The 26145-nt window shown below is 41.9% G+C and overlaps 1 protein-coding gene and 4 non-coding genes across 5 annotated transcripts; all 5 read left to right on the top strand.

Moving 5' to 3' along the window:
- On the top strand, positions 1–25541 carry NOP58 (NOP58 ribonucleoprotein). Its single transcript, XM_069781739.1, has 15 exons — positions 1–162; positions 3691–3767; positions 5516–5568; positions 7455–7579; positions 8644–8780; positions 9957–10021; positions 11326–11460; positions 12350–12495; positions 13450–13576; positions 14248–14411; positions 15131–15265; positions 16547–16608; positions 19207–19340; positions 24341–24462; positions 25202–25541. Exons 1-15 carry the CDS (start codon positions 118–120, stop codon positions 25256–25258), a joined length of 1584 nt encoding a protein of 527 aa, XP_069637840.1. The 5' UTR covers positions 1–117; the 3' UTR covers positions 25259–25541.
- LOC138685251 (small nucleolar RNA SNORD70) lies at positions 5842–5930 on the top strand. The gene has a single exon (XR_011324534.1). It is a non-coding gene; the product is annotated as a small nucleolar RNA SNORD70 (small nucleolar RNA).
- On the top strand, positions 10611–10698 carry LOC138685252 (small nucleolar RNA SNORD70). The gene has a single exon (XR_011324535.1). It is a non-coding gene; the product is annotated as a small nucleolar RNA SNORD70 (small nucleolar RNA).
- LOC138685255 (small nucleolar RNA SNORD11B) lies at positions 12597–12680 on the top strand. Its single transcript, XR_011324538.1, has one exon. It is a non-coding gene; the product is annotated as a small nucleolar RNA SNORD11B (small nucleolar RNA).
- On the top strand, positions 13752–13837 carry LOC138685254 (small nucleolar RNA SNORD11). The gene has a single exon (XR_011324537.1). It is a non-coding gene; the product is annotated as a small nucleolar RNA SNORD11 (small nucleolar RNA).
- Positions 25542–26145: the final 604 nt, after the last annotated feature.

Here is a 26145-nt window from a genome sequence, read left to right as displayed (position 1 = left end):
CACTTCCGACTGCCGCTCCTTCCCCTTCCGGCGCGCGCGTGTGCTTGACCGGGGGTCCCGTCCGCTGGCGCACGTGGCCGCGTCCCCCGCCCCATCCCGGGCTCCGCCGCCGCCGCCATGTTGGTGCTGTTCGAGACCGCCGCTGGCTACGCCATCTTCAAGGTGAGGTGTGGAGGGCCGGCCGGGTGCGGTGCCTCTCGGCGGCCGTGGCGCGTCCCCGCCCGCCCGCCCGCCCGGCTGGGTCTCGGCGCGGGGGGGCGGCTGCCGGCCTGCGGGGAAGCAGAAGTGAGGGGGGAAAACACGGACGGGGGGGCGAGTGCCCTCGGGCCGGGCGGCTCCTCAGGCAGTTACTCCGCGCGGCGGCCCTCTGCGGTGCCTCCGGGGCCGGGCAGGAGCCGGGGGGGTGTAGGAGCAGGGAGGCCTCGGGCCAGAGGCGCGGGGAGGGGGCTGCAGCGGGAGGCTGAAGGCGCTTGGCGGGGAGGAAGGGGGGCTTCTTCGGTGGTCCTGCCAAGCGTCACCCGTGGCGCTCGTTTGCTCCCACCCGTAGGGGTAGATTTGGTCGGAAGGCATGCGCCCGTGACCGTGCCACTTTCGGAGTCTCCGGAGACACCCGGGTTTGGGCACGTTGACTTCTTTCTCTTCCTAGCCGCCTTCTCGTGGCTGACGTTCCAGCAAAACCTTGTGGGTGCGGCAAGGGGCGCGTGGGAGACGGGCAGCGTGTTCCCAAACGGGTGTGCAGGGTGCCTTGGCTTGAGCGCGTTTCCAAAAGCAGGCTGGCTGAGCGCACGGGCAGGGTGAGGGTGCCTGCAGGTACAGCGTGTGGTCTGCCTTCCCTCGCTCAGCTGAGAACGCGGGCTGGGAGGAACAGACCGCTTCGCAGGGCTCTGCCAGCCTCCTCATGAGGTGGCTCAAAAGCTGCAGTTTCATGGTGGTTTGAACAAGTCTAAACTAGAGCTGCTGCCGTGCCATGCTCCCCTCTGGCCTGTTCTCTTGCTTGAGCGTTGATGCCTGTACAGTTCCACCAGCTTGTTCATAGAGTTTGATCGTAACACTTGTATTTTTCCCCTCCAGCTTAGTCTTTTTTTCTGGGTTAGCTTGTGTGAACACAAGTGCAGGTGCAAAGAGAGCAAGGTGCTGGTTTCCTGTGCACTAGCCTGCTGCAGAACTACACCCTTCGTGCTCTACAGAGCCTATGTTTGCTTCACTTGCCCAGAAACCTTTCCTCCTCACTGGGGTGCAGCTGTGCAACTTAGGCCAGGAACATTTCAAGATGTAAGCAAGCAAGAAGGATTTCAAGATGTAAGCCTCAGGGAGAAGACAGAAATACTTCTAAAGGCAGATGGTTTCTGTTCTGTGTCGTGTCCCCCCCCCCCCCCCCCCCCCAACGCTTATACCTGGGGAACTAACACATACAGCAGCCTCACTGAAGGTTTTGCTCCCTCAGTGTTCACACTGGCTAGTGTCCTGCATCTTCCAAGTTACTAAAAGTTTACCTCTTGAGTAGGCTCAAACCTCTTGTGCAGTGAGGCTTTCAATGGAGCCAGGAGGGGCTGGAAATAACCCATATTTTAATTTCTAAAAGCAGGTAGGCATAAAGCTAAGGTAGGAGGAGGGGCACAAAGAGAAATGAGGAAGTCTCTCTGCAGAAGTGCTGCAGGGCTCCACTGCAGGTGTCACCAGCTGGGGCGTGGGGGACTGGCTGTGATGTGTGTGTGAAGCGGCTAGAGGGCACCAGGCGTCAAGGAGCAGTGATCGAAGGCAGGCTGCTAAACGCCTACTCTGTGGGAAAGACAGTGGACTGTAAATGGTGTCTGGGCTGGACTGGGAGAGAGGTGAAAGCTGTCTGCCTGGACTGAGCAGAAGTAGTATTTTATTAAAATACGTTTTGAGACAAGCTTTGGTTTTCCATGCTGATTCTTTTTGCAGCTGCCAAGGACAGATACGGCAAGCCCCAGCCACAGTGCACATTTGCAGGGCAAGGCTCTCAAATCGCATAGCTTTGCTTTCCTAGATGCAGTAGCTGTTCAGCTGCAAACCTGTGTCACTGTTACACTTGTATGTTTGTTCTGCATCAAAATAGTCTCTGCAGAGTTTAGCTTTTTTCTTTTTAAAGCAATCTCTTTACTTGAGGGTTGGACAGAATTTGTGCTTCTGAATTTTGGGAGGTGGTCACAGTCACCCACTTCCCTTTTCAGCAGTGCCCACAGATGTTCACAGAATCATAGAATGATTTGGGCTGGAAGGGGCCTTAAAGATCATCTAGTTCCAACCCCCCTGCCATGGACAGGGGCACCTTCCACTAGACCAGGTTTCCAGCATAACTGTGCTTTGCCTTTATGCTTCGGGGATCAAGAACTGTTGTCCTCTGCAAGCTGTGTAGCTCTTGGGTATTCCCTTGTAGGTGCTACTTCCATTAGAGGAGCAAACAGTCTAAATAGTAAGGGCAAATGGGGCATAGCCATGTTACAGATCTTGGAAGACTTTCCAATGAGTCTTACTATCTTGCAGGATACAAAATATCTATAGGCATGTAATTTCTATATACTAAAAATTTTGATTTAGCAGCTTCTGTGACTTTATCTTTCTCTATGCACCATGTCTGTTTATAGAGGCTGAAAATTCTGTAGGCCTCGGGGTCGGAAAGATGAATTGGAAAGAATCAGCAAGCTGAGGAAAGGAAGAGTTACCCTGAGGTTTTTCTGTGCCTCAGAGTTCTATGGGGAATGAGTTACTATGTTTATTTACTCAGCTACTAATTGAGTTTAAAAAAGACAACCTCCTTGGACTGGGGTTTAAAAAACTGGAAGAGAGCAAAATCTCATAATGCAAGAATGATTTCTGCACTGCACCAAGTCAAATTGCAATTGTGTTGCATTTGCGTTGTGGGGACAAAACCACAAGATTTTTGAGTGAGGTGTAAAGAATGTAATGTTTTAAAGATCTTGACTGTACTGTTCCCCTGAGCACTTTTCTAGGAATTTGCAGTACACTCTGGGTTTTGTGAAACGTGTAGGCTCTAGGGATGTAATTGTTAATCTTGTGCTGTTTAAAAACTGAGGGGGATCCCCTTTGTACAGAGATTGGATTAAGCCATTGCAGCTTCTTAGGTAATTCCTGGCTCGGTTGATTACCAAGCTGTCATGAAAAGTCTTCTTTACAGAGATGTTCTCTTTCTTCCTTGGGCTAGCTCAGATTGATGAAGATAACTCATGGAATCACTCCTTCCTGTTAGGCATCCCAGACGTGTTTGTATTTTCCCAAAGTAGTGGCAGGTTTGGTTTTGGGTCACCGGGGTTGTGAATGAGTCCTGTAAAGGAGGTGGAGCAAGCCCAGTTTTGATAAACAAGGAGAGGGTTTTGCTTTAATGTGCAGGTTCAGAAGGACCCAGCTATTATTGAGCAACTTCTGTTAATTCAGTTGGAAGTAAAAACACTGTAATATTATGTGTGTATTAGTAGGATAAAGCTGCTGAAAGAGAGTGATGACACTGGAGATCACCAAAATTGAGTTTCTTGACTCAATCACTATTAACTTCCAGTGGTTGGGTACACTGTAAATCTGCTTCAGGTCTTCTCTGGTGAATGCAGGGTTGAATGTTCAAAAGTACTTTAAATATAGTTGTGTGATTTTTTTTTTTATTTTTTTTTGTGGTGGTGGTGTTTGGTGGTTTGTTTTTTTTTCCTTCTACAGGTTCTGAATGAGAAAAAGCTCCAAGAAGTTGACAGTTTATGGAAAGAATTTGAAACTCCCGAAAAAGCAAACAAAATGTGAGCAGCTTTATGTGGGGATAGCAGCCTGGCTTTTGGAAGGACATGACTGCCTGTAGTTATGCACATCTGAGGTTCAGAAGGAAGTACTGGTTTTTATTTTTCAGTATTGTAAAACCTAAAAGCTGTAAACGATGATAATGTGAAGTTAGATATCCAGATAAACTTAAACTGGAATATCAAAGTGAAAGAAATTGCTTTTTTCCTTGCAGCGTAATTAAGCTGCAGAAGTCATTACCATGTGTCACCGAAGCAAAAAAATTGAACCATATTTTAAGGAGATCTTGATGCTTTGACAAGAACATCCAATCTTGTAATGCTGGAACCAGCTGAAATGATGGGGTTTTGTGTTCACAGGAAGTTATTAAAAAAAAAGTTTAATCCAGCTGAAAGTAATAGCATCTGAGTCACTGTCAATTGAGAATTAGTGTTGTTGCCTATGCCATCAGTGAGTGGTAGCACCACTGCGTAGCTGCACAGGGATTGCAGTGTCCACTGACCAAGCTGGCCTTTCTAGCAAATTGCCCTGAAGCTGGGGACAACAGTGAATTCCTTCCAAGTCTGTTTAGGGTGTTTTTATTGGAAGATTTCTAACCAGCTTTGGTTATAACGGATACCTCTGAACAAGCTATGCCTTGTGATTTGGATTTATCCTGCTCTGTAACAGTATTTAGAGGAGAGGCCAGAATATCCCACATTTGCCTGTTTGTAGTGTTGTTAATGTTGTCTCGGAAACATAATTTTGGCCACTTGCTAGACAGGATGTGGCTCTTAATGGATCTGTACTCTGATCAAAGTAATTCCTATCTCTCCTGCCTTTCTGAAAAGGCATCAGTATAAGCCTGGAGCTTCTGTTGGGCTCTGTGAATGCTTAACTCAAGCATTCAGCTTTATCTGTGACCTTGCTTCCTTTGCAGATACTTGACTCGCAAAGAGCAGTGGTTAATCACAACTGGATTAGTCAAATGCCTGTCCCTGACAAGGAATTTACTAGATTGAGATAGCTTCTTAACTGTAACTCTGGATATCAACACCACAGACTTTGTGAGGGGGAGAGGGAAGCGGGGCCTGAGGATCTGACACAGTGTGGTTAAACACTGTCCCTGTGATTTTTGGCTCTGGTCAGCAGTTAGGGCACGGAAGAATTTTCTGTTGTTTGTTTTAAGCTCAGCTCAGAACTTGTATTCTAACATCTAATTACAAGGAAGGACTTGAAGTTTCATGGGCAATGAATCAGTTCAGTTTTAAAGTCTCTGAAGATGCATTTGGTTGAAAAGCATGTTAAATCTGAGCTGTGCAGGGTGTGCATTCCACAGAGGCAGAAGGCTCCCTTTTGAAGATGTGTGGAAAGATGCTATCATCAGTCAATCAGGAGTGACACCTGGTTAATCAGAGTGCAGTGTTGAAATTTAAATGGATGATGTCTGTCTTTAATTATGAACTACAAAACAAAAAGGGGGCTTCGGTTTTCTGATTATGTTGGTCCTAGAAATACTAAATCAAAATTTCTACTTTTTTTTTTTTAAATGAAGTTTGTGGGACCCAGCTGAAAAGTCACATCAGGCTCAAACTTAATCAGCAGGTTTAGTGCTCTTCCCTCTTTTTGAGGGTCTGGATATTGATCTCTGCTCTCTTGCAGTCTTAAGGAGAAGAGGGGAACTATAACAGCAGAGGCAGAAAAAAAGTAAAACGGTTCTAGCATCTGGCTTATGTATATTCGTTCATACAGTTGTATTTTTCTTCTGTAGAGTAAAGCTGAAACACTTTGAAAAATTTCAGGACACAACAGAAGCACTTGCTGGTAAGTGAGTTAACACCATTCTTACAAAAAAAACCCCAAACAACCCTGTCAAGAACTACTTCACTCATTACTTACCTCTGTCCCTGCTCTGTTTCTTTGCTTAGTTTTTAAATTATAAATTTTTCAAAGTCAACTGTTTTTGTTGTTTTATGAGGTAATCCATCCAGTCTATAGAGTGGTAGAGATGTAATGAAGTGTAGTTTTTTCCTACCATGATTATTTTCCAAGCAGCTCACTAGCGAGCGCTGTGTAGAAGGTTTTGACTGGTATATGTAGCCTGTTGTCAATGATGGATTCTTGTTGAAGCTGAATATAACTGATGTGAGTCAACATTTCGTCACTACCACTGAGACAACAGACAGATATCAGAGTACATATATTATCACAACTGCCCTTGTTTTATGCACGCGTATTATGTCTGTGTTTTTGCAGCCTAAAAAAATGCCTGTATTCCACTTAAAAGAAATTCAGGAGTTTAAACAAAACGGAAAGCCTTATATTCAGTAATGTTTACTAATTCAACACCTAAATGTTTGATGCTGTGGACTAGTTTGAGCAGAAACTATAGAAGTTCTGGCTAATCATTCAGAAATGGTGTGACTATTACTGCTGAATGTGCTGTATGACATCAGCAGGTGCATGTTCCAGGTCACATTTATGACTAAAGAACAGATCTTCATATTCTGATGTGGTAGGCTTAGCTTATAAAGGAAGCTAAGGAAAGAAGAATGGAGACATTGCCATCATACATGAGATGCAAGTGAAACAACTGAGACTCAAGCTGCTGTATATTCCTCTTCCTGGCATATTTTTTGGATTATGTTGCTTTTGCGTAGGTTTGGATTCAGATCATGTATAGTTAGGCTGATTAAAAAAAAACCAACAAAAAAAACCCCCAGAAAACCCCCCACCACCTCACAGAACAGAACAAGAACCACCCCCCTGCCAAAAACTTCTACTACTTTGCTTCAGGTTTACTAATCTGTGAAATGGAAGAGATCATTCAGACTACCTAGGTCACATTTATTTGGAAGGGAGGACTATGTATGTGGTTGTTCTAAGTGGATTAGGAGCTATTGGCCAGCTTGAAAGGTGGAAACATCTCTGTTGTAGAAAGGTTGAGAGGACTTAGATTTTACCCTTATGTTTCATTAATGTTCTGCAAATCAACCACTGGCTTCTGCTCTATTTGCTGTGATGAAGATGTTGCATCAGTCACAGAAGTTCTGTGGAGCACAGAGCTGACCTGCAGAGAGAGTTGTATAAGTGCTTGCTTGAAATATATTGTGTGGGATTGTAAAGCTTTTACAGAGCTATTAATACTTGAGAATGAAGAATGTCCTTTTAAAATTTGTCAGTCTACAAGCTATATTAAAAGGGTCTGTGTCTGACTGCCCAGTCAGTGTGTTTGGCATCATTCTTTGTTGGACTTTAGATAGTACATTATCACCAGAGTATGCAGATAAGCCATTACTCAATTTAGGATATCATGGTTGCTGACTAGTAGACCTGGAAAATGTTTGGTTAATTAAATGATACACAAAATGTTCCCATATAACCTTGCCTTCAGAAATGTTAAACATGCATCCAAGGCGTATGGCATACTGTTTGTAGAGATCCTTAAACAAAATTTACAGAAATAGAACTGAAACCACATGGAGAAACGAGAGGCAACTGGGAGCAGGGTTTTTGATTTAGGCCTCCAAAGGAGCAAGTATATAATTTTCTTCTATTTTGATTTTAGCTACTGCATGGTGAAGTAGTATTGCAGCTCAGACTAGAGCTACTGTGGGCAGTTAAAATAAAAATAACAAGTTAGGAGTACTATTTTTACAGGTTTTAGGAGGGGAAAGAAACTGTATCTCTGGTGTTTTTGTTTTATACAGCATCCACAGCTCTTGTAGAAGGCAAGCTCAGCAAGAACTTGAAGAAAATTCTCAAGAAGATAGTGGCAAAAGATGCCCATGAACAGTTGGCTGTAGCAGATGCCAAACTTGGAGGTGTCATAAAGGTGATAATTGATTTTGCCATTCTTCTTTTGTCTCATGCTGCTGAAATCTTATAGTCAGGTTCCAGAGATTTTGCAATTATTAGTGATGGATTATGCTGCCAATGCTGTGTTTCCAGTGTGGAAGATACCTAATCCTTACGATCAAATGTGTACTGCATGTATACTGGCAAGATGTTGTCTTGAGTACACAAGTGAATGATATGGTAAAAGTGCACTAAGGTGCTCAGGTTTGCTTTATTTCTCTCTTAAATTTTGGTTAAAAATATTTAAAATGATTAAAAAATTAATTTCCCTAATGATCCCATCCAGAAAAAGGGGCAGGAGGGACAGCAAACAGATAAAAGCAGCCAGGCACACATGCTTATTCATCACCAACAGATGCAGCAATGGGGGGGTGATGACTTACTGTCTTTCGGGGAGCCACCTTGTTCTGCCTTCCTCAGTCTACAAGCAGTTGTGCACATCCTTCAGTCCTTGCCTGGCAGAGGAAAGTAGTAGTACAGTAGAGGTGGACTGTTTTCTCCAGTGTCTCCTAGGTTTCAGGTATCATCACAACCATGAGGTTCCCATCTCATGTCTGATTACTCCCTGTTCCCATGGTTTTTATTCTGACCACCTCCTCGGCCTGTCTTAGGAGACTGGTGTAGGCTGCAAAATGAGGAGGATTTAATGTTAAAGTGAATAATACCAAGGACTCTGAACTAATTATTCAGATTTGTTCTCTGAAAAACACCAAAAGCCCCCAGCCGTCTACCTCTGAATTTTCTCTCTGTGGCCAAACCATTTCTAGTGAATGGCAGAATCTTGAATCTTTGGTTCCAGTGTCTATGTAGCAGATCGAGTATTAATTATAAATCTCCTCTTCAAACTGGAATTGTTACTGTGTGGGGAACTGGGGGTGTCCCTACCTGGAGCATCAAAGGTGACTGAAACTTGTGTGATCACAAGATTGCAGTGGGAAAACCAGGTGTAATGACATAAGGACGACTTCCCTACTGGAAGAAGGGCTTTACAGGAATGTCATTGTTGTGCTTGACTTTGGACTATTGATTTCCATCCTGCAGGATAAACTGAATTTGAGTTGTATACACAGCCCAATGGTTACAGAGCTGATGAGAGGAATTCGCTCACAGATTGAAGGGCTTATTACAGGCCTCCCTTCTCGAGAGATGGCAGCTATGTGTCTGGGTCTTGCACACAGGTGAGTTCCTGGAACAGCTCTGTTTCATTCCATATCTGCCCCACTCCTGTGTGCTTGGCTATGCTGTGTTGCTTGATGTGTCTCAGAGTACGTGACATGGTCTCATACTCTCTAAGTCAAGACACATTTGTATCTGAAATCTTGTTTTATAAAGAAAGGATGTTCCAGTTTGCATCCACCCTTTAGAGAGGCTTAATCTTCACCCGAAGTTGATAGCTTTCCGTTGCATGTTACGTACTTTAGGATTTGGTTTGAAATGTCTCTGTAGCAGTCAAATGAGTCATTTAAAACTCCATTGTCACTGAGAGACAAGGTGAAGACCATGATTTGCTGATTTATGCCAGAATAAATACCCATATAATACATAATGTAAATGTTAAAGGCAGAGGTGACTTCCTACCTTGCTATCACTGCCTTTTAGGTTTAGTGAAGCAGTAGTTAAATACAAAGTTGTTGGGGTCAAGCATTCATTCATGAGTAACTTTTAATCCATATTGTGACATGAGCTTGTCCTGTCCATGAGCCACTGGAAAGTTAGAGAACTGCTTTGCTGTAGCTATCTTCTTAAAAATAGATGTGTGTTTGCTTCAAAAATGGGCATTAATATTGAAAAAGGACTTTATCAATGCGGACTTGCATCTTCATAAAGTGTCTTTTTACTGTAGCATACTGAGAAATTTTAAACGTACATTAAAGCCAGATGGTAATGGACTTTCTCAGACAGTGAGAATTTGTTCTAGGAGGTTTCTTCTGTTGCTTCACATTAGTGTTGCTGATATTTGCTGCTGGGTAGGTACAGTTTTGTGGATTGCCTCCAGCTGCTGCAGAACTGGAAGGGCTGTTGACAAATACTTTTTGTGGGGAACCATGCAGAAAGAAACCAACAACCAATTTCCTGCCACAGCACTCATGGTCAGTCTGCTGCATGTGGTACAGATAGCCTTAACTTTCCCTTTCACCCTGGTCACGGGGTATGTGCATGTACACATGTCAGAGCTGTTGTGAAACTTCTGTCATTGTGGCTTCTGGCCACAGCTGAGAGCAGTCGGTGGCATAAAACTGAGCTGGTATGAATGAATGTATGGACAGCTATATTCATGTAAAACAGGAACAGATGGGATATACTCTGCAGCAGGTTGTCAGGATGCTGGTGAAACTGTATTTCTGTCTCCTCAGCCTTTCCCGATACAAGTTGAAATTCAGCCCGGACAAAGTAGATACCATGATTATCCAGGCAATTTGTAAGTATATTTAGAGCTTAAATTATTACTGGATTTGGCTTAGGATAGCTGACTTTTTTACATTGGTTACAGAAAAGTATTGCTGTCAATTTCCTCGTAGCATGTTTCAGTAAATTGGGCATTGATATTCAGCCTGGCATCAGGTGTGTTTTCTTAATAGGGTTTTCCACAAGCAGGAACATTTTTAGGGTGTTACAGTAAACTGGCATCCACTTTTTCTTAGCACAGAGATCAGCTGAAATACAGGCAGTATTAGTTCAGTCCCCTGAGGACTTCACTTCCCAACGTGCCTCCTTCTGAGTAGTGTTGGGAGAATGAGCCCCACAGGACAGGTTTTTCTGACCCTTCATTTTGGTGCTGTCTTGCATAGAGGGCAATGTAGAAATAGACTCTTACGTTAGGTGTGTAAAACCTACTGCAGTGTGTAATGCTGCATTCCATCTCCTTGCTTTCTTAACGGAAAATGGACTGAAATTGTAAACACAGCTAGGAAAGCCCATTCCTCATTTTTCCTTGAAGACATCCACATCATAATCAGCATGCTTGCTGTGAAGCAGTGGTGAGGAATCCTGTTTGGAATATTAATTCCCAGACTGTTGTCAATGATGAAACATAGCCTAGCTGAAATTAATGATTTAATTCAGTTCCTTCGTCACTACCACTGAGACAACAGATGGGAATGTTGGTATTGCATTAGTGGGAAATATTTTAGCCTCAGGGCTCTGTAGCAATGTATGCTGTGGGTGTTACTCTTATGTTGTAAATCTGGTTATTGGTCATATCTGGTAAATGGTGAGCCTGTTGGATTTGTGTTGGGTGTATTTATATTATAAAGGCAACTAAAGGACTTAATACAATCTTTTAAATGAAGTAATTGAATACAAGATCAGTTTCTCACCATTAAAACAGTTTTCCTTAATGTTTATTAGATGGCTAAGTTTTACATCAGTCTTGTGTGTAGCACTTTGGCTGACTGAGAGGAAGAATAACTGGCTGCTGCTCCCCTTCCAGTGGGATGTGCTTTGCAGCTGTTTCAGGAGTCTGTCCAAGACAGTCCCAGTGACAAAACTTTCAGACCACGCTCAATGGAATTCTAATATTTCTGTAATATTGTGCCTGGGATTATGCAGTTCTCTGAAAAGCGAAGACTTCTAATGTACTGCAGCTTTATTTCATTCCAGTCTTTATGGGATAAAGTACTTCAGTTTACCTCCCTTTACGCTATTTATGTTTGTTGATTTGAGAGTTTTCCATTTTTTAGATTACCTTTTTAGAAAAAAGAAGTCCATTCTTCTTTCTCTTAGCACTTCTTGATGACTTGGACAAAGAACTGAATAACTACATCATGCGCTGTAGGGAATGGTATGGTTGGCACTTCCCTGAACTGGGCAAAATCATCACAGATAACCTAACGTATTGTAAATGTGTGCGGAAAGTTGGTGAGTAATAAGGAGGCATGAACCTGCAGAATGTTGTATGTTAGTGTGCAGTGCATTAATGGCACTGATTTGTAGACCAGTGACTCGCTCATCCAGCTGGTCATGACCCTGTATGCAATCCTGCCTTCAGCAGCAGTGTAAATAGGGCCAGTAGAAAAGTAGTGTATGCTTGCATCTATATGTTGATGCAGTTTACCATTTTGAAGCTTAAGAGAAAGCTAATACCATATCACCCATCAGTTCTTCATGGACCACCTGCATATCTTCTTAGAATCACAATTAGTCAGCAGACCAGTTTGGAAATTAGCTGCCAAAAACTGATGTAAAGAGAATTGGTACCTGTTTGCGGGTGTTCTTGGAGATAATAACTGCTATAATTATAAGAGCAGAAAGAATGACTGCTGTATTATTTTGGACACTTGCCTCACCTTTTAGGCACGTGCTTTGTATTGATGATTTTATTTTATTTTTAAATAATGAAGTTTGCCATTCCGAGAGAAACTTGTGGTTTTAAGGGAGCTTTTCTCCCAATTGTAGGAAGAATTACATAGGTTTGGTTAGTGGTAAATGACTGCTTGCTTCCTGGAATTCTTCCTTTGTAATCTTGTGATTGAAAAATTTGCAGCAAGCAGCTACTGAAAAGGTGAAGTATGCAGTGTTACAGAATAAGGGCTTTTTTTTCTAGTTTCAAATTTAATATTTCCAACTATTCTCAGCTAGTATAAACATGAAGTCAGAGCATTCACGTATATTTTGGGAGTTTGGAATAGGATGATGGCAGACTTGACTCACTGTTGTTATTTTTGCCTTTTATCTTCATCTGTTTCTGTGCTTTTTTACTAGTTCATCTCACCCCCAGCACAAACATACTTTCATCTGTCCCCCACAGGAGACAGAACCAATTTTGCCTCCTCTGATGTTTCTGACATCCTACCAGAGGAGATTGAAGAGGATGTGAAGGCTGCTGCTGAGATTTCCATGGGGACAGAAGTATCGGAAGAAGATATAAACAACATAATCCATCTCTGTGATCAGGTATGTACACGTGGATGAATAGCAATAGGAACTCCACTTTAGCCATATCAGAGTCTCTTCTCCCAAGGAGAGGTTTTCTCAGGGCGTTGCTAAGACACTTGTGATGGCAGTGATGATTCCTATGTTGTTGCTTTCCTGATGTACAGATGTGAGGGTGTATAGTCACTACCTCATCTGAGCCATCTCAGACTGTTGATGTCTGCACAAAGTCTTCCAAAAGTGGCAGTCTTACTTTGGGGGGTAATGTTGGCATCATTGTGCTTTTAAGTCTTTGAGATAATGGTACTGTATAGCCGCCTCTTGATCTGTCACTTTAGAAGCTAGTTGATAAACCTGGGGTTAAAAGTGGAGCACTGAGGCCCCAGAAGAATTAGGAGCCCTATCCTGCTTTCATCTGGATTGTATGTGAACTCCCTCTGACTTCAGTGGTGCCAGTTGGATCCCTTTGTGACTTTACCAGGGAGTGGCAGGGTTAGGAGTTCCTGTTCTTGGTCTAGACCGGGCTGCTTTTTTATGTGCATTCTAATTGTGTGTATTTGTATGGAACAAGTAAAGAGCATTCATCCCATTTCAAGAGAATGGTGGCAAAGATTTATGTGAAAACTGAATGTTCCAGGGTTTTGTCCTAAAGAAAATGTCCTTACTAAGTATTTTTGTTCTGCTTCGCTGTCTTTGGCATGTTGTCAGCTCCTTTATCAGGAGCTTTGCTGAGAAAATAAGTTGCATAAGGGAATAAACAATACAGATCCAATATACTTTATGGATGGAGCTCTGCTCTGGGAATATGCCCTATATAAAGCTTTCTATAACTTGGGCTCTCAGCTGTCTGCATTTTGCATTTTATTAGTCTCCTTCATTGGAATTCTCAGCACTTGCTCATTTCAATATATTTTGCTCTTAATGTTTGTCAGTCAGCTAATACTGATTCCTGTAACCAAACTCTGTCTGTGCCAGGTGATTGAAATCTCTGAGTATCGGACACAGCTGTATGACTACCTGAAGAACAGAATGATGGCCATTGCTCCTAATCTCACTGTAATGGTGGGCGAACTGGTTGGAGCAAGGCTCATTGCTCATGCAGGTGAGTTACACTGTTACACTGATCAGTGTAAGTAAGGCTTAGATGACCTCATCAGAGGTTTTCTCTGAGGAGCTGGTCAGCTAAAAGCATTATGCAAGGGCCTGATGAACATCTTGTGGTAAAGTGGGGGAAGGTAGCTCTTGAGGAATCGGAGAATACCAGCATGAGCTTGGTAGTAGTCTGTGATGACAGAGTTCTCAGTTGGCCTGAATTCTTTTTGGAATATGAGGGCAACTTAAGTCACTACCTCTTCTGAGACACTTACTGAGCCTCCTGCTGATAGTCCAGTCACTTCTGAGGTAAAATGCTGATAAACTGGCATTAGGCTTTTATAGTCAGACTGTCTCAAGGTAGCAGCCTTATTTCAGTTACCTGTGCTGCAGTTCTGTGATGACGTGTTCTTGCTGCCAGACTTCACCAGGAGTAAGCATTACTCCGGTGTAATATGTTTTATTGAGTCAGCCTTCCTCCCTGTTGTTGAAATCAAACCAGGACAGCTAAGCATGAAAGGCTGAAATGGCTTACCTGTCCTTCAGGAAATGAACATGAAGCAGCTCTCATAGGAATAGATGGCTCTGAGCTTCCTACTTTTGCATAGTGTAGGAATCTAGCCTCCTGCTTCTCTAGCTGCTCCTTTTACAAATTACTGTTGCTGTGTCACTTCCTTCTAGGTTCCCTCTTGAATCTGGCAAAACATCCAGCTTCAACAGTTCAATTACTGGGTGCTGAGAAGGCGCTCTTCAGAGCACTGAAGACTAAACGGGACACACCTAAATTTGGCCTTATCTATCATGCTTCCCTAGTGGGACAAACCAATACCAAAAACAAAGGAAAGGTGAGTTGCAGAATTGTTTACCAGCTTGGCTTTTTCCAGAGCATGAATATCTGTCCATGAGATGGCTTGAGCTTCACACTGAGGCTCTTTCCATGGCTTGCTTTACTGTATTGTTTCATGGTTACGTGGAATGTGCCACTGTCCCACAAGTCTTTGGATGTCATTCATTCCTGTTTGAAAAAGCGAATGGGATTGTCCATTCAACACATCTGAGTAATAACAGATACATTCCTGCTGAGTTATGATGTAATGCTGACTATCTCAAGGGGTATGTTACTACTTTCTTCTACATGATAGTAAATTAAGCTGTTACAGGCTTTAGTCTTGCTTGAAAATCAGACTCTTTTTGTTGTGCTAAAGCTAGTAACTTTTGTGGCTTGCTTTTAGAGAGCTTAGGCTTTTGTAGTTCAGGTTGATGAATATGTGTTTGAATTGTGGAGAAAGCTATCGCCTCAAACTAACCTGATTTGAAGGTTGGGGTAGAGTGGGATATGTGTAACTAACTTGCTGTCTCAGATGTTTTCCCTCTATTTATCAAGAAAATAAGGCATTACATTAACAGTATTTCAATGTTGAAAGAATGATGTACTAAGTGTTTTTTGGACTAAACACTGCTAATAAATGGTTACTTTGTTCTTTTGTTTGTGGGTATGGTTTCCAGAGTGAATCATTGCCTTATGTTAAGTCTTAGCATTTAATATTCTTTTTGGGTTTTCCAGATTTCTCGAATGCTGGCAGCTAAGACTGCCTTGACTATTCGTTACGATGCCCTCGGAGAGAATACCAGTGCTGAAATGGGAGCTGAGAACAGACTAAAAGTAGAGACGAGACTGAGGCTTTTGGAAGAGAGAGGGGTAAGTCTAGTAGAGAGTTGCATGAAGCTGACATTCTTGGTTATGGTATGATTTTTTGATGCACTGCTTTCTGAGTCTTTTCCCTTCACTCAGTTGTGTCTCCTAGTGTCACTCTTATTCTGTAGTTTCTCCCAACCTTGGCTGGAGCAGTAGGGTTTAACCTGGTTGCATCCATTTGTTTGTATGTCAGTTTTTCTTGTTTACATGTCTGTCTTCATTTACATTACATTGAAAAAATCTTGATTCTGAACACGATGAATAAGATCATACCTTTACATTCTACTACATCTCTGTCTTGATTGCAAAGATATGTTTATTACTTCATAGCTTCTCTCTCTCTTCATCTTAGAAGAAAGTGCATTCGCATTTTCTCCCCTCCTCGCATTTTCCACCATGGCTCCCTGAAATCTGAATGCTGGTGATGCTTAGTCTTACGGAGCTTTCTCTGTAGCTAAAGCAAGATGTTGTTCTGCAAATTGCTGCATTGCCCTCCCATCAATCACCTAATGCATATCCCACCTCTCTGTACCTGCTGTTCCATCTACTGCCATCGGCGCAGCATGCTGGGAGAATGTAGGGTTCACTTTCCTCTTTTAGGTGGCATGCCTACTCCATGTGATCTTGTAAATGATGACTAGGTTCAGTCTTCCAAGCTAGAAGTTCTGATACTAATGCTGTAGTACTGGCATTGCTAGAATGAAAAAGAAAAATCCAGAAAAACCTGCCTGCTACTCCTTGAGCATTTCATGGGAGGTGATAATTCCAGTCAAAACAAAGGCAAGGAGGCATGTTAATACCAAAACACAAACTGATCACCTGACAAGTACAAATTTAATTCAAATCCAGTTTGGGGCCTGTATTGTGGTTTTAAGGGTGGCTTTATGCCAGACATAGGGTGATACCTGCCCTGACATGCAGTTATCCTTGCAGAAAAAGAAAGTGTGCACAAATTTGAGCTGGTCTTGGGAATTTAGAAGTATGATGTTGTATGTCATGGGGCTGTGGTATGTTTGATCTGGTACTAGATGCTCTTTAATTGAATTGGGTTCTTGAAGAGCAATGTTAGGAAGGCACATACCTTTCTCACCCCAGTCACCTCCCTGTCAATGTTCTACTCACAGGTGTAAGACTCATACAGGTACACAAGAGCCTGGCCAATATATGGCCAATAATATATGTCTATCTTTCAATTTTTAATTACTTTCAAGAGCTGTAGAACTTGTGTTATGAATTGTTTTCATTATGAGTAATTTGTTTTTCACTTCTGAATTTTTCTTGTAGATAAGAAGAATCAGTGGCACTGGAAAAGCCTTGGCCAGGACAGACAAGTATCAAAACAAGAGGTGAATAGTTTTTCCTTTCAGCTTGGCTGAGTATAAATAACTCTCCATGTTTTTATTTCTGAGAAGCTTTTTGGTTGTGGGCTGAGTTGACTTAAGATCCAGAAAACATTTTCTGTGCTCTTAAACACTGATGACAAGTCCCATTGCTAATGGGAATTTAAATTTTCCCACATTTTACAGTTGTGGTAAAGCCAGTGAACTGGAGAAACAGTCCTGATTTTCTAATAGTAAATTACTAACATAATCAGATAACAAGTATGTTTAGATGCTATCAGCATCAGCCCAAAAAGCTGAATAGTTCGGGGAGTTAATATGTAGCAGCTTTATTTAATGTAAGTCTGAATGAATTAAATTCGAGAAAATGAGAGTTTGAATGAATTTCTTTGGCATGGAAGCTGTCTTAGAGACCTACTTAGTAGTCTTCTTAGAAAATAAAAAAAAAAAAAAAAAGGCACCACTTGTTTTGAGCAAAGCGTCATCTCCTTGTTTAGGTCTTGTACGTAGTAAGTGATAGGTATCTTAAGCAATAGGTAGGGTCTGTACGCTGGACACTGTTATAGCAGTTTCTGGTGTCTGAAGTGATACTGTAAATGGCAACTGGGACAGCTGAACATCTAAGGATTTGAACAGGTTATTATTAGTCTGAGCTGTGACATCTGGGGTTTTCGCTTAATTTGGTTGCAGGCTTCTTGCTTGGCTTGGCCTGCTTATTTTGCTGAACCTTTGGTGTAGAGAGGGCAAGTGCTTAGCAAAACCAGGGCTGGGTGCTAGTTCTGTGAGGAAAAAATAGCACTGTTGCACCCATCTGCAGTCCCAAAACATCTTTCTCAAGCGTAGCTATAACTTTCATTTCCATATGCTAGGCATTTCAAAGTGTAGTGATGGCTGTGATTTCTGGAGCAGCTTTTGAAAAGTGTCAGTAAATGAAGCATCAGGGTGCTATAAGGAGGCAGTAGCTTAGAGAGCAGGGTGTTGAGGAGACAACATACATGCTGGGTTTTGACCTCTTGAAATAAGGAGTCATGAATTCCTGCCAGGACATGTTTCTACTGTTAGACATGCTTTGCAAATGCGTCTAGGCTTGGGGGAGAGACTGAAGATAGTTCCTGGCTGTTTGGCTTAGTCTGGGTGCCTAAAAGGGAAAATTAACTTGGTTCCTGTTAAATTGTCCTTGTACAAAACTGGCAGTACTGTTGCTTTATGGAGACTGTTTGAAGGGCTAAACTAGTGTTTTAAGGAGATTGGCAAGAATCTCGTAGTCTTGTATGGAACTATGGATCCTGTATGAATTAGCTACATCAAAGGCATGTTTCAGAAGTTAATTGCGAGGTAGTTTTTAGAGTTGAGGTTCAAGTGAAGCATTTCAGTATGCTTTCCAAAAAAGATGTGAGAGAGTGCATTACCTATCTTTGGCATATTTATTTGCTGATTTTTTTGTTGGTGGGGGTTTTTTTGGTTGGTTGGTTTTTTTGGTTTTTTTTTTTTAATTAGCAGCAGTAATTTGGCAATGACAAGGAAGCCAGTGAGCTCTTGGCTGGGTTTAACTGAAGCAGAGTCCACTGTTTGCAAAAGGCTGTGTAATCAATTTCTCTAAGGCCAATATGCAGTGTTAATACCCATAAGAATAATTTCTGATGCTTAGAGGGTGAATTGATGGTACTATCTGCTAGCATTAATTACCACATGCTTCCCAGTCTAGTTACTAGCTTCAGTTGCTTTTTTAACCTGTGCAAGATAGCTACTTCAGATTCCTACTGTAGAGAAGTTCAGATGCTTGGTATGTGACGGGGGGGAGGGGGGGAATAGTTTAGGCTTACTCTTTTAAAATTCCTTTCTCCTTCAGTAGGAATTCTGTTCTGAATGAGTAAGAAAAAAAAAATTGCTTCATTGCTATTATATGATTCCATTCCCCTGAAAAGGTCCAACTAAAGAGCACTGGGTTTCAGTGTGGCTGGTTCTCTGCAGCCTGTAGAGGAGCTTGGGACTGAACAAAGGAGCACGCAATATTTGAGAAGACATGGTTTCAGACACAGATTAGGTATTTGAATGTCTCAGTCGGTGATCCGAATGATAGAGATGAGCCATAGCATTACCCTGGCTTGTGAGTTGTGCCCTGTGAACATAGTGGTGGAGAGGCAGCGCAGAAAAAGCAAAAGTAAAGCTACTTCTAATCCTGTATGTATATTACCCTTAGGGTATGCTTATATGGACTTAAAAAAAATTGTGGGGAGCGATGTGCTTGTGACCATACAGCTATACTAGAAAGGCTTTCAGCAGCAGGGATCAGTGTAATGGGTAATTTAAGTGCTCTATAGAGCCTTGAACAGATAAAACCAAACTCTTACTTAACTGGTATCTTCCGTTCAGATCAGACATTTGTACTTCATGGGCTATCTCCTGTAGTCATGATTACTGATGAACCATTCATGTACTGGAGAAAGGGTCTTACTACCTGTAGATGCTTTGTTAGCTGAGCAAGATTGATTTGCAAATATTCTTGGGAGGTTGTGTTGGAAAGTTTATGTTCAACTGCAGGATCTTACCTGGGGGCTAGCTGCTCTTTTTGTTACTTAAACTGACTTGTTTTCTTCATTACAGCGAAGTAAAAATATTTGACCCATCTGGTGACTCTACACTTCCTGCTGTTTCAAAGAAACGCAAAATTCAGGAGGTAGAAGACCAAGATACAGAGGTTGCTGTGAAAGCAAAGAAGCTTAAAGCAGAGATGAAAGGTTAGTTGCTGCATCTGTGTTGCTGGCATGTCGCTGTGTGCATCGTGCAGTGGAGCTTAACGTTTACAGCCAACCACAATACCTGGTTATTCTCCTTGGGTATGACTGTATTTTTAAAAAAGTAATAATCCTTTATGGACTGACACCAGACTGCAGTCAATTTACTTTAAATATCTGCTTTTAAATAGCTGTAAGCATATAAGAACATTTAAAAACAAAATTCTACTCATATTCTTGCAGAATTTCTTGCTGAGCAGGTTTATATTTAGTGGGCCTCAGTATCTTGAAGACAAAAAAGCTCTTCCCTGTAAAACCAGAACTTGCCCAATTTTCTTTAAAGAATACTGTTTTTTTCTGTATAGAAATGTTTTCTGGCATGTTTCAACATATAAAGATTCAATGTCAGAATTTGAGGTGAAATGACAGTTGGAAATTTCAGTCTGAATTTACATAATACATGAACAATTGTTACTCGCTGGAGAGCTAAAACTGAACTATGGCCACAGTTGTTCTTTCCTGCTCTTGTAAGTTACTGTGTGAAGACAGATTTTTGGACTGTGACTTAAATAATCTGGTTTTATATTATGGTTCATTTTAAGAAACATTCTTTTCTCCAGTGTGCACTTCAGCATGTCTAAATGGCTGGCCTAATACTTGCTATGATAGTGGAGTACCCAGTGTGTAACTTGGGAGGGGAAAAAAAGGAAAAGGAAGATGACTTTAAGTCAGTTTTGTGAGAACTTGAGCCAGATCTGGGCTTGAGCTACTCCTAAGTTTTGTCAAGTACCTGTGCCTGCAGCAGGTGAGGGTTGTCAGCCTCTCCTTTCTACCCTTCTCTGTACTGCTGTGTTCTAGAGTATCAGAGTGTTGTTATGCTGGTTCTGTACATCTTCCTGCTCAGCTGATGCTGAGGTGTGATCTTTCCAGACGCCGGTTGGTCCATGGTGTCTGTATACATGGATGGAGCAACTTGTAGGAACCTAAACTTAGCTGAGAAAGTTACATGGGAGGGAGAATCCTTTGTGCTATAAAGCTGAGATCTGTGCCCCAGCTTGTTCTCTTGTACTTATCATAATGAGACAAGGACACATGAGTACTTTGGAGGCTTGAACTTTGCCTGTTTGCTTTTTGGAGAATGTGGGTGTTCTCAAAGCTACTGCTTTTGATAATGTTTTGAACTAACTTCCCTTACTATAGCCTCGAAATTTTTCCCTTGGGCTTCCCTTGCATTATCAAAGCAAGTGTTGACATCTCACAGGCGTGAGCTCCTCACAGGTGAAATACTACATTCATTTCTAGCCTGGACTCCTACAGTATGAGGAGGATATTTCTGTTCATAGATATATTATTCAACAGTTCATGCTTTTACACACAAATCTGCTTGGTTTTGCTTCATTTGCTTTGTTGAGCATTGATACCTCCCGGTTTAGGGTTTGAATAGAGCTTAGCAGGTACCCTTGAGCTACCAAGAATTATTTGAGCAGTAGACAGTGTTCAGAATATTTGTGGACTGCTGAAATCCATGCTGTTTGCTTGTAAACTTCAGCTCTTCATATCAGCTGGGTCATTTTATTTGGATACTTGGGCATTAGAACTAACTGTGCCAGTTGCTTCAGGCTGTGGAAGAAGTGTTTTTAGAGAGCTTATTTCTCATATCACCTGTATGCAGAACTGATCCCTTCAACCTGTTCTCTTGTACCCTTTAAAATAGCACTGCCCATATGTTTGCAAATTCTTGTATTTGACCACCCGGTAAAGTACATGGATTTCCCTGACACAGGCTAGACAGACCATGACCATAGTTAGTATGACGCCACAGTGTGCTAGAGGGGGGTGGTGGTGGTTTGAGAAGTTTTGAGTAGTTCAGGGAGTTCCATAATACACAGAAGAGTGCAGAGGAGGTCCCAGCATTAAGATTTTATGTTGCATGTCCACTTGAATGTGCATGAGCCTTAAATTTCTGCTGTTCTTGGCTCTATTCTTTTTGATGCAGTGCTCTAAGCTTTTCCCTGGTCAGAGATTACACATCCAGACATAGTGTTATGAAAGAAGTCTCTGCCCCCTCCTTCCGCATGCTGTTTGTGCAGCTGTGTGGTAAATGGGGCTGGTGGAAAAGCAGTCCAGGAAAAAAAGGAATTCTTCAGCCATATCAGTTTTGACTCGGTTTGTATTACAAGAGGAAGGTAAGAGACAGGAATAAGCTGGGAAGCTGCCACTGAAAAGTGATTTGTCAAGCTATTGTTTTAATATCTGTTGTAAAGGGGGTGACTATTTTGAACTGTGCTAGCCTGAAATGTAAATGTTACTATGACACGTGTGGCATTTTCTCTTTCCCTATTTGGGGTGCATGTATGGCAGTACTTTAGATAGGAACTGGCAAGGGGGTTGGGGGTGAGGCATGACTTCAAACCACTTTCACCTTTTACACCTAAAAAGAAACCAAGTGGAAGGATGGTGCCTGAAACCAGTTATAATCCACTTAAGGAGCTGTCTGTTAAAACCTGTTTTAGTGGTGGGGGAAGTGAAATAGGACAGCTATTTTTGTGACTACAGTCTTTGCAGTTGAATGTGGCTAGACAGAATGCATACTACCAACAGGACTAGCCAGTGCCCCCGGTGAAGCGTTCAGCTTGCTTGCATTGAAGTATCAGGATATAGTAGCAGCTACTCACCTGGAAAGGTCTCTCTTGAAAAGAGAAATGCCATCTTAATTTAATGGAGTGAACCCTGCAAGGTGCAAAGCCTTAAATCACAGCAACGTCATAACATGGTGCCTTTATTGATAGGCAATGTGACTTGATTCTGTAGATGCCCAGCATCATATGTAGGAGGGAGGGTACATCAGGCTAGCATGTAAAAGCTTAGAGAAAATGGAAAGTGGAAAATGGGTGAGTGGAACTACTGCTGGTGATCTCCAGGACTGCACAGGGCCATCAATCAAATTGCTCTTCCGGGTGCTGCTTTCTGTGCCTCCATGCCTGATAGTAAGAGCTGTTGGCTTTCTTGTCAGCTGCTGTGTATCACAAAGAAACCCCACTGGGCTTGAGTGACTTAGAAGTGTTGTACCCGGAGGGAAGAGACCAGCACCCCTGGAGCCTTTATCCTCATTCTGCCTAGGTACAAATACATGAAGTCTTGTGATGAGCTTTGCTAGAAAGCGTCAACTGAAATCTTCAGGAAGGCATCTGCTGCTACTAGCTGTGAGAAGTGACAGTGCCTGTGAGTGCACAGTGCATCATCTGCAGTTGTAAATTGTGACAGGTTCCACTGCCTGGTGTGTCAGACTTGATGACATGTAAGGTAATAACGAGAAGTTATTTTTCCAAGGTTGCCACCCAACATTTTGCTTGAAAATGCATAGCTTACTAATCCAGCTGAGTGAAAATGGTTTGTATAGCAAAATATGATGCATATGCTCTTGTCGTACGGTATAGCTTTAATGTAGTTTATGCCTATTTTTCAGCTACTTTTTATTTCCCTGTGTCATAGCTAGGGAGGTGATTTTTATAGGTGTTTTGAATGCCTTATGCTTGCACGCTGTTTACTGTGAATGAGTGTATGGCAGAAACCACTTACAGTTATATTTACCAGTTCCTTTATCTGGAATCCTTTGCTGTTTTGCTTCTGGCATTTTTTAATGTCAGAAAACTGCATGTGTTAGCTGGCTGTATTTTCCTGTAGACGTGTCTAGAATTTTTTACCCTGAAGCCAATTTTTTTGTCTGAAGCTTATGTTAGAGGCAAAGATTGAGGTGTATTTTTGACTCTCATAGTTGTTCTGCTGCCTTGAGGAACTAAACTTGTGACAAAGTACAATCAAGATGTTAGGAGGTTGTGTGGTTCGGGTTTGTTATGATAGCATTGGTTTTGTTTCTGTTCTTTTTGTAAGTGGTAAGTAAGTGTGCTTCAAAATGAAATTTATTTGGTTTTGGGGGGGGAGTACAGTGAGAAAATTACTTCGAGTCACACCTCCAGTAGCAACTGTACACGCGACAAACACCACCAGTTTCAGTGCCTCAGTTTTGTAGCTACTGAAGGACAGTGGTTGCTACGTCATGAACTTATGAGTATTATGTACTGAGAAACTTGGTATCCAGCACTGACTCAGCTGTGCAAATAAATTTAACTTGGGTATGCTCCAGTAACAGCTTGGCTACTGCATAGGCTGTCAGATTGGTAATGATTTCTGCTTGGTTTCTTTACCTAGAGATTCCTAAGACTGTGGTATGTATTCTAGAAAATGAGTGGTAAATCATAGTGCCTTTACCACTGTGATTAGATAAGCCAGCAGTTGATGAATAGTTCTGAAAAATAAATGTAAGAGGGCATTAGTAAATCTTTCCTTGGGTTAACATTCCTCTCTGCTTATATAAATAATTAAATTCCTGTCTTCCATGACAAGAAAGAGTTTCTGCTTTTGCATTAAATGCTTTATGTTAGCTCAGCATTGAGAGATCTTTGCGTTTGCCAGGCTAAATGGTAAAGCAAGCTGGTCTGCTTCTTAGAAATTTCCAACACCAAGATAGGGAAATGAGTTGCGAACAATCTACTGCTGGCTGAATGCATTTCTAGTGTGGGTTTTAGAGTCCTTGCACTGTTCTTGTGATGCTGGTGAAAAAAATTGCCTGACTATGGACAGTCTGTTTTCAGAAAGAGTACTTGAAGGTAACTTGGCAGACAAATGAAAACACGCAAGCTTGTTTTAAACTTTGTGAGCAGCATATAGGAGTGGTATTTGTACCAGGAGATGTGTGAATAGTGCTGTCTGAACGTTGTCACTTGTGTCTTAGGTAGTTGTGTACTTTGATTATAGCAGGTAAGGGCAAAGTGTAGAGAAAATAAATGTGGAGAGATGTAAAGAAGGGCAGTGTATTCGGTATTTTCCATTCTTACTATCATCATTGCATCCTCTCACATCTCATAGAAAGCTTATCCTTTTGCCTTTTTACACTCTTAATAACAGACAACCTGCCTTTCATTTTCCTTCCTTCTGTGGTACAGAAGAGACAACTGTAGAAGATGATGAACCTGTCAAAAAGAAGAAAAAGAAAAAGGATAAGGAAAAGCAAATTGAAGAAGAGGAGGTACTGAATGAGGAACCCCCTACCAGCCCCACAGTTGAGGTAAGGCAGAATTGCACAGATATCTGATCTTTTATGGGAATGGATTCTCTCTAAAACATATGGACTTGAGGGATCTGTATAACCCATGGTATGCAAGGACAGTTTTACTCTAGTAACTTTATTTCATGATATCCATCACTGTAATGTCCAAGAAGACTTGTGTTACAAAATAAGGTCTGGGAAATTTGTGACTGTAGTGCTTCCATGTACCAGGAATGTTTCCCCTCCTTTCCTCTGCCCACCCCCAGCTTTAGTCTTCTCTCTTTCCTCGTCTTTTCTAGTGGGGAGGGTGTCCCTTGGTGCCAATCCACAGGCATCTGTCCAGTGTTTAGGACTTGTAGGGAGCAGAGGCTGTACCTGCTGAATTGATGAAGCATCATTTGATGTCTTCTAGCAACAGTAGAGTGGATGGGACCAGACCAAACTAGTTGTTCGGTTTTGAAATCCTGTTTTTAACATGGGGTTTAATTTTCTCCCCTTTGTTTAGCACAGCTTCACTGCCTGACCACAGTGTTGAGCTGCCAGCAGTGTGGCAGACAGCTTCCCTTGCCCACTGGCCCCACCATGCTGTAAACATCGAGTGCATTTAGCAACAGAGGAAGGGGATGTCTCTTGGGTTGTGCTATGCTGAGTGTGGCAGCTGCTGTAATGCTTTGAGTGTGAACTCTGTTGCCCAGCTACATGTATTGCTTTGCTTCTCCATGATGCTTTGTTCATAGCAATGTTTGTTTGTTTGCAGAATACAGAGAAAAAGAAGAAGAAAAAGAAGAAAACAAAAGATGAGGATGAAGACTGATAAGGAGCAGGAAGGAACATTGGCCCTTGGACAGTTGCTTCAGAGTAGCATTTCTTGACATAATTTCTTTAGCCTCTTGCTGAAAACTGTAACTTCCCTGTATTGCAAGAGGGCAAGGAGATGAATTTGATAGCTGTCTTCTGCTCTGGAGCAGGATACCCCAGTGTCTCTGCTACTTAGGTGGATTGCTAGTTTTTTGCAGTTTGTTTTCTTGAAAAGATCACACTAGGTCCTCTTTTCATATGCAGTCTCCACTGATAAGGAATAAAAACATTTTTATGGAGATTTTGTGCCTCTGTCTTTTAACTTGTTTGCTAGTTTTCTAACCACTAGCAGGTCTATTTCTAAGATTTATTGTTTTAAATGAATGATCAAAAAAAATTTCTGAATGTGTAAATGTTCTGTTGCAGTTTATTCTCTGAAGAACTCAAAGGTGGTAATATTAAGTTCTCCATAAAATTGATAGAAATATCTCTGCACAATATCCAAGATGCATTGAACAGCTGAGGTGCGTTATTGTGTCTCCTGAGAAAGCCTTTTGTAATCATCTTTCAAACATTTTGGTTTTGCTGCACTGACTGACAAGATTCAGATGCATGTTTTGAACTAACATGAGTTAGCTTCCAAATTGCTTCTGTGGTGATTGTGGCAACTTTCTTCACTTGATTGGTGGGGGGTGGGGGAAGCCCAGGGCAAAATTACTTCTACAGCTATCTTATCTGATAATGAAGCTGAAAAGGCAAGTGTTTTTTATTAGTAGCAGGAGTTGGCCATTTCCCAGTTCTGCCATTCTCCATAGGGGATACAGATACACTGAAGTAGCATCATATCATCAAGACACTAAAGCTCTTGAAGCTTTATGGTGGAAGAGGAAACAATTTTTATTT

The sequence above is a fragment of the Haliaeetus albicilla genome, chromosome 4, assembly GCF_947461875.1.
Source record: "Haliaeetus albicilla chromosome 4, bHalAlb1.1, whole genome shotgun sequence".
In the NCBI taxonomy this organism is placed as follows: Eukaryota; Metazoa; Chordata; class Aves; order Accipitriformes; family Accipitridae; genus Haliaeetus; species Haliaeetus albicilla.
This window is presented reverse-complemented; position numbering and strand designations above follow the sequence as displayed.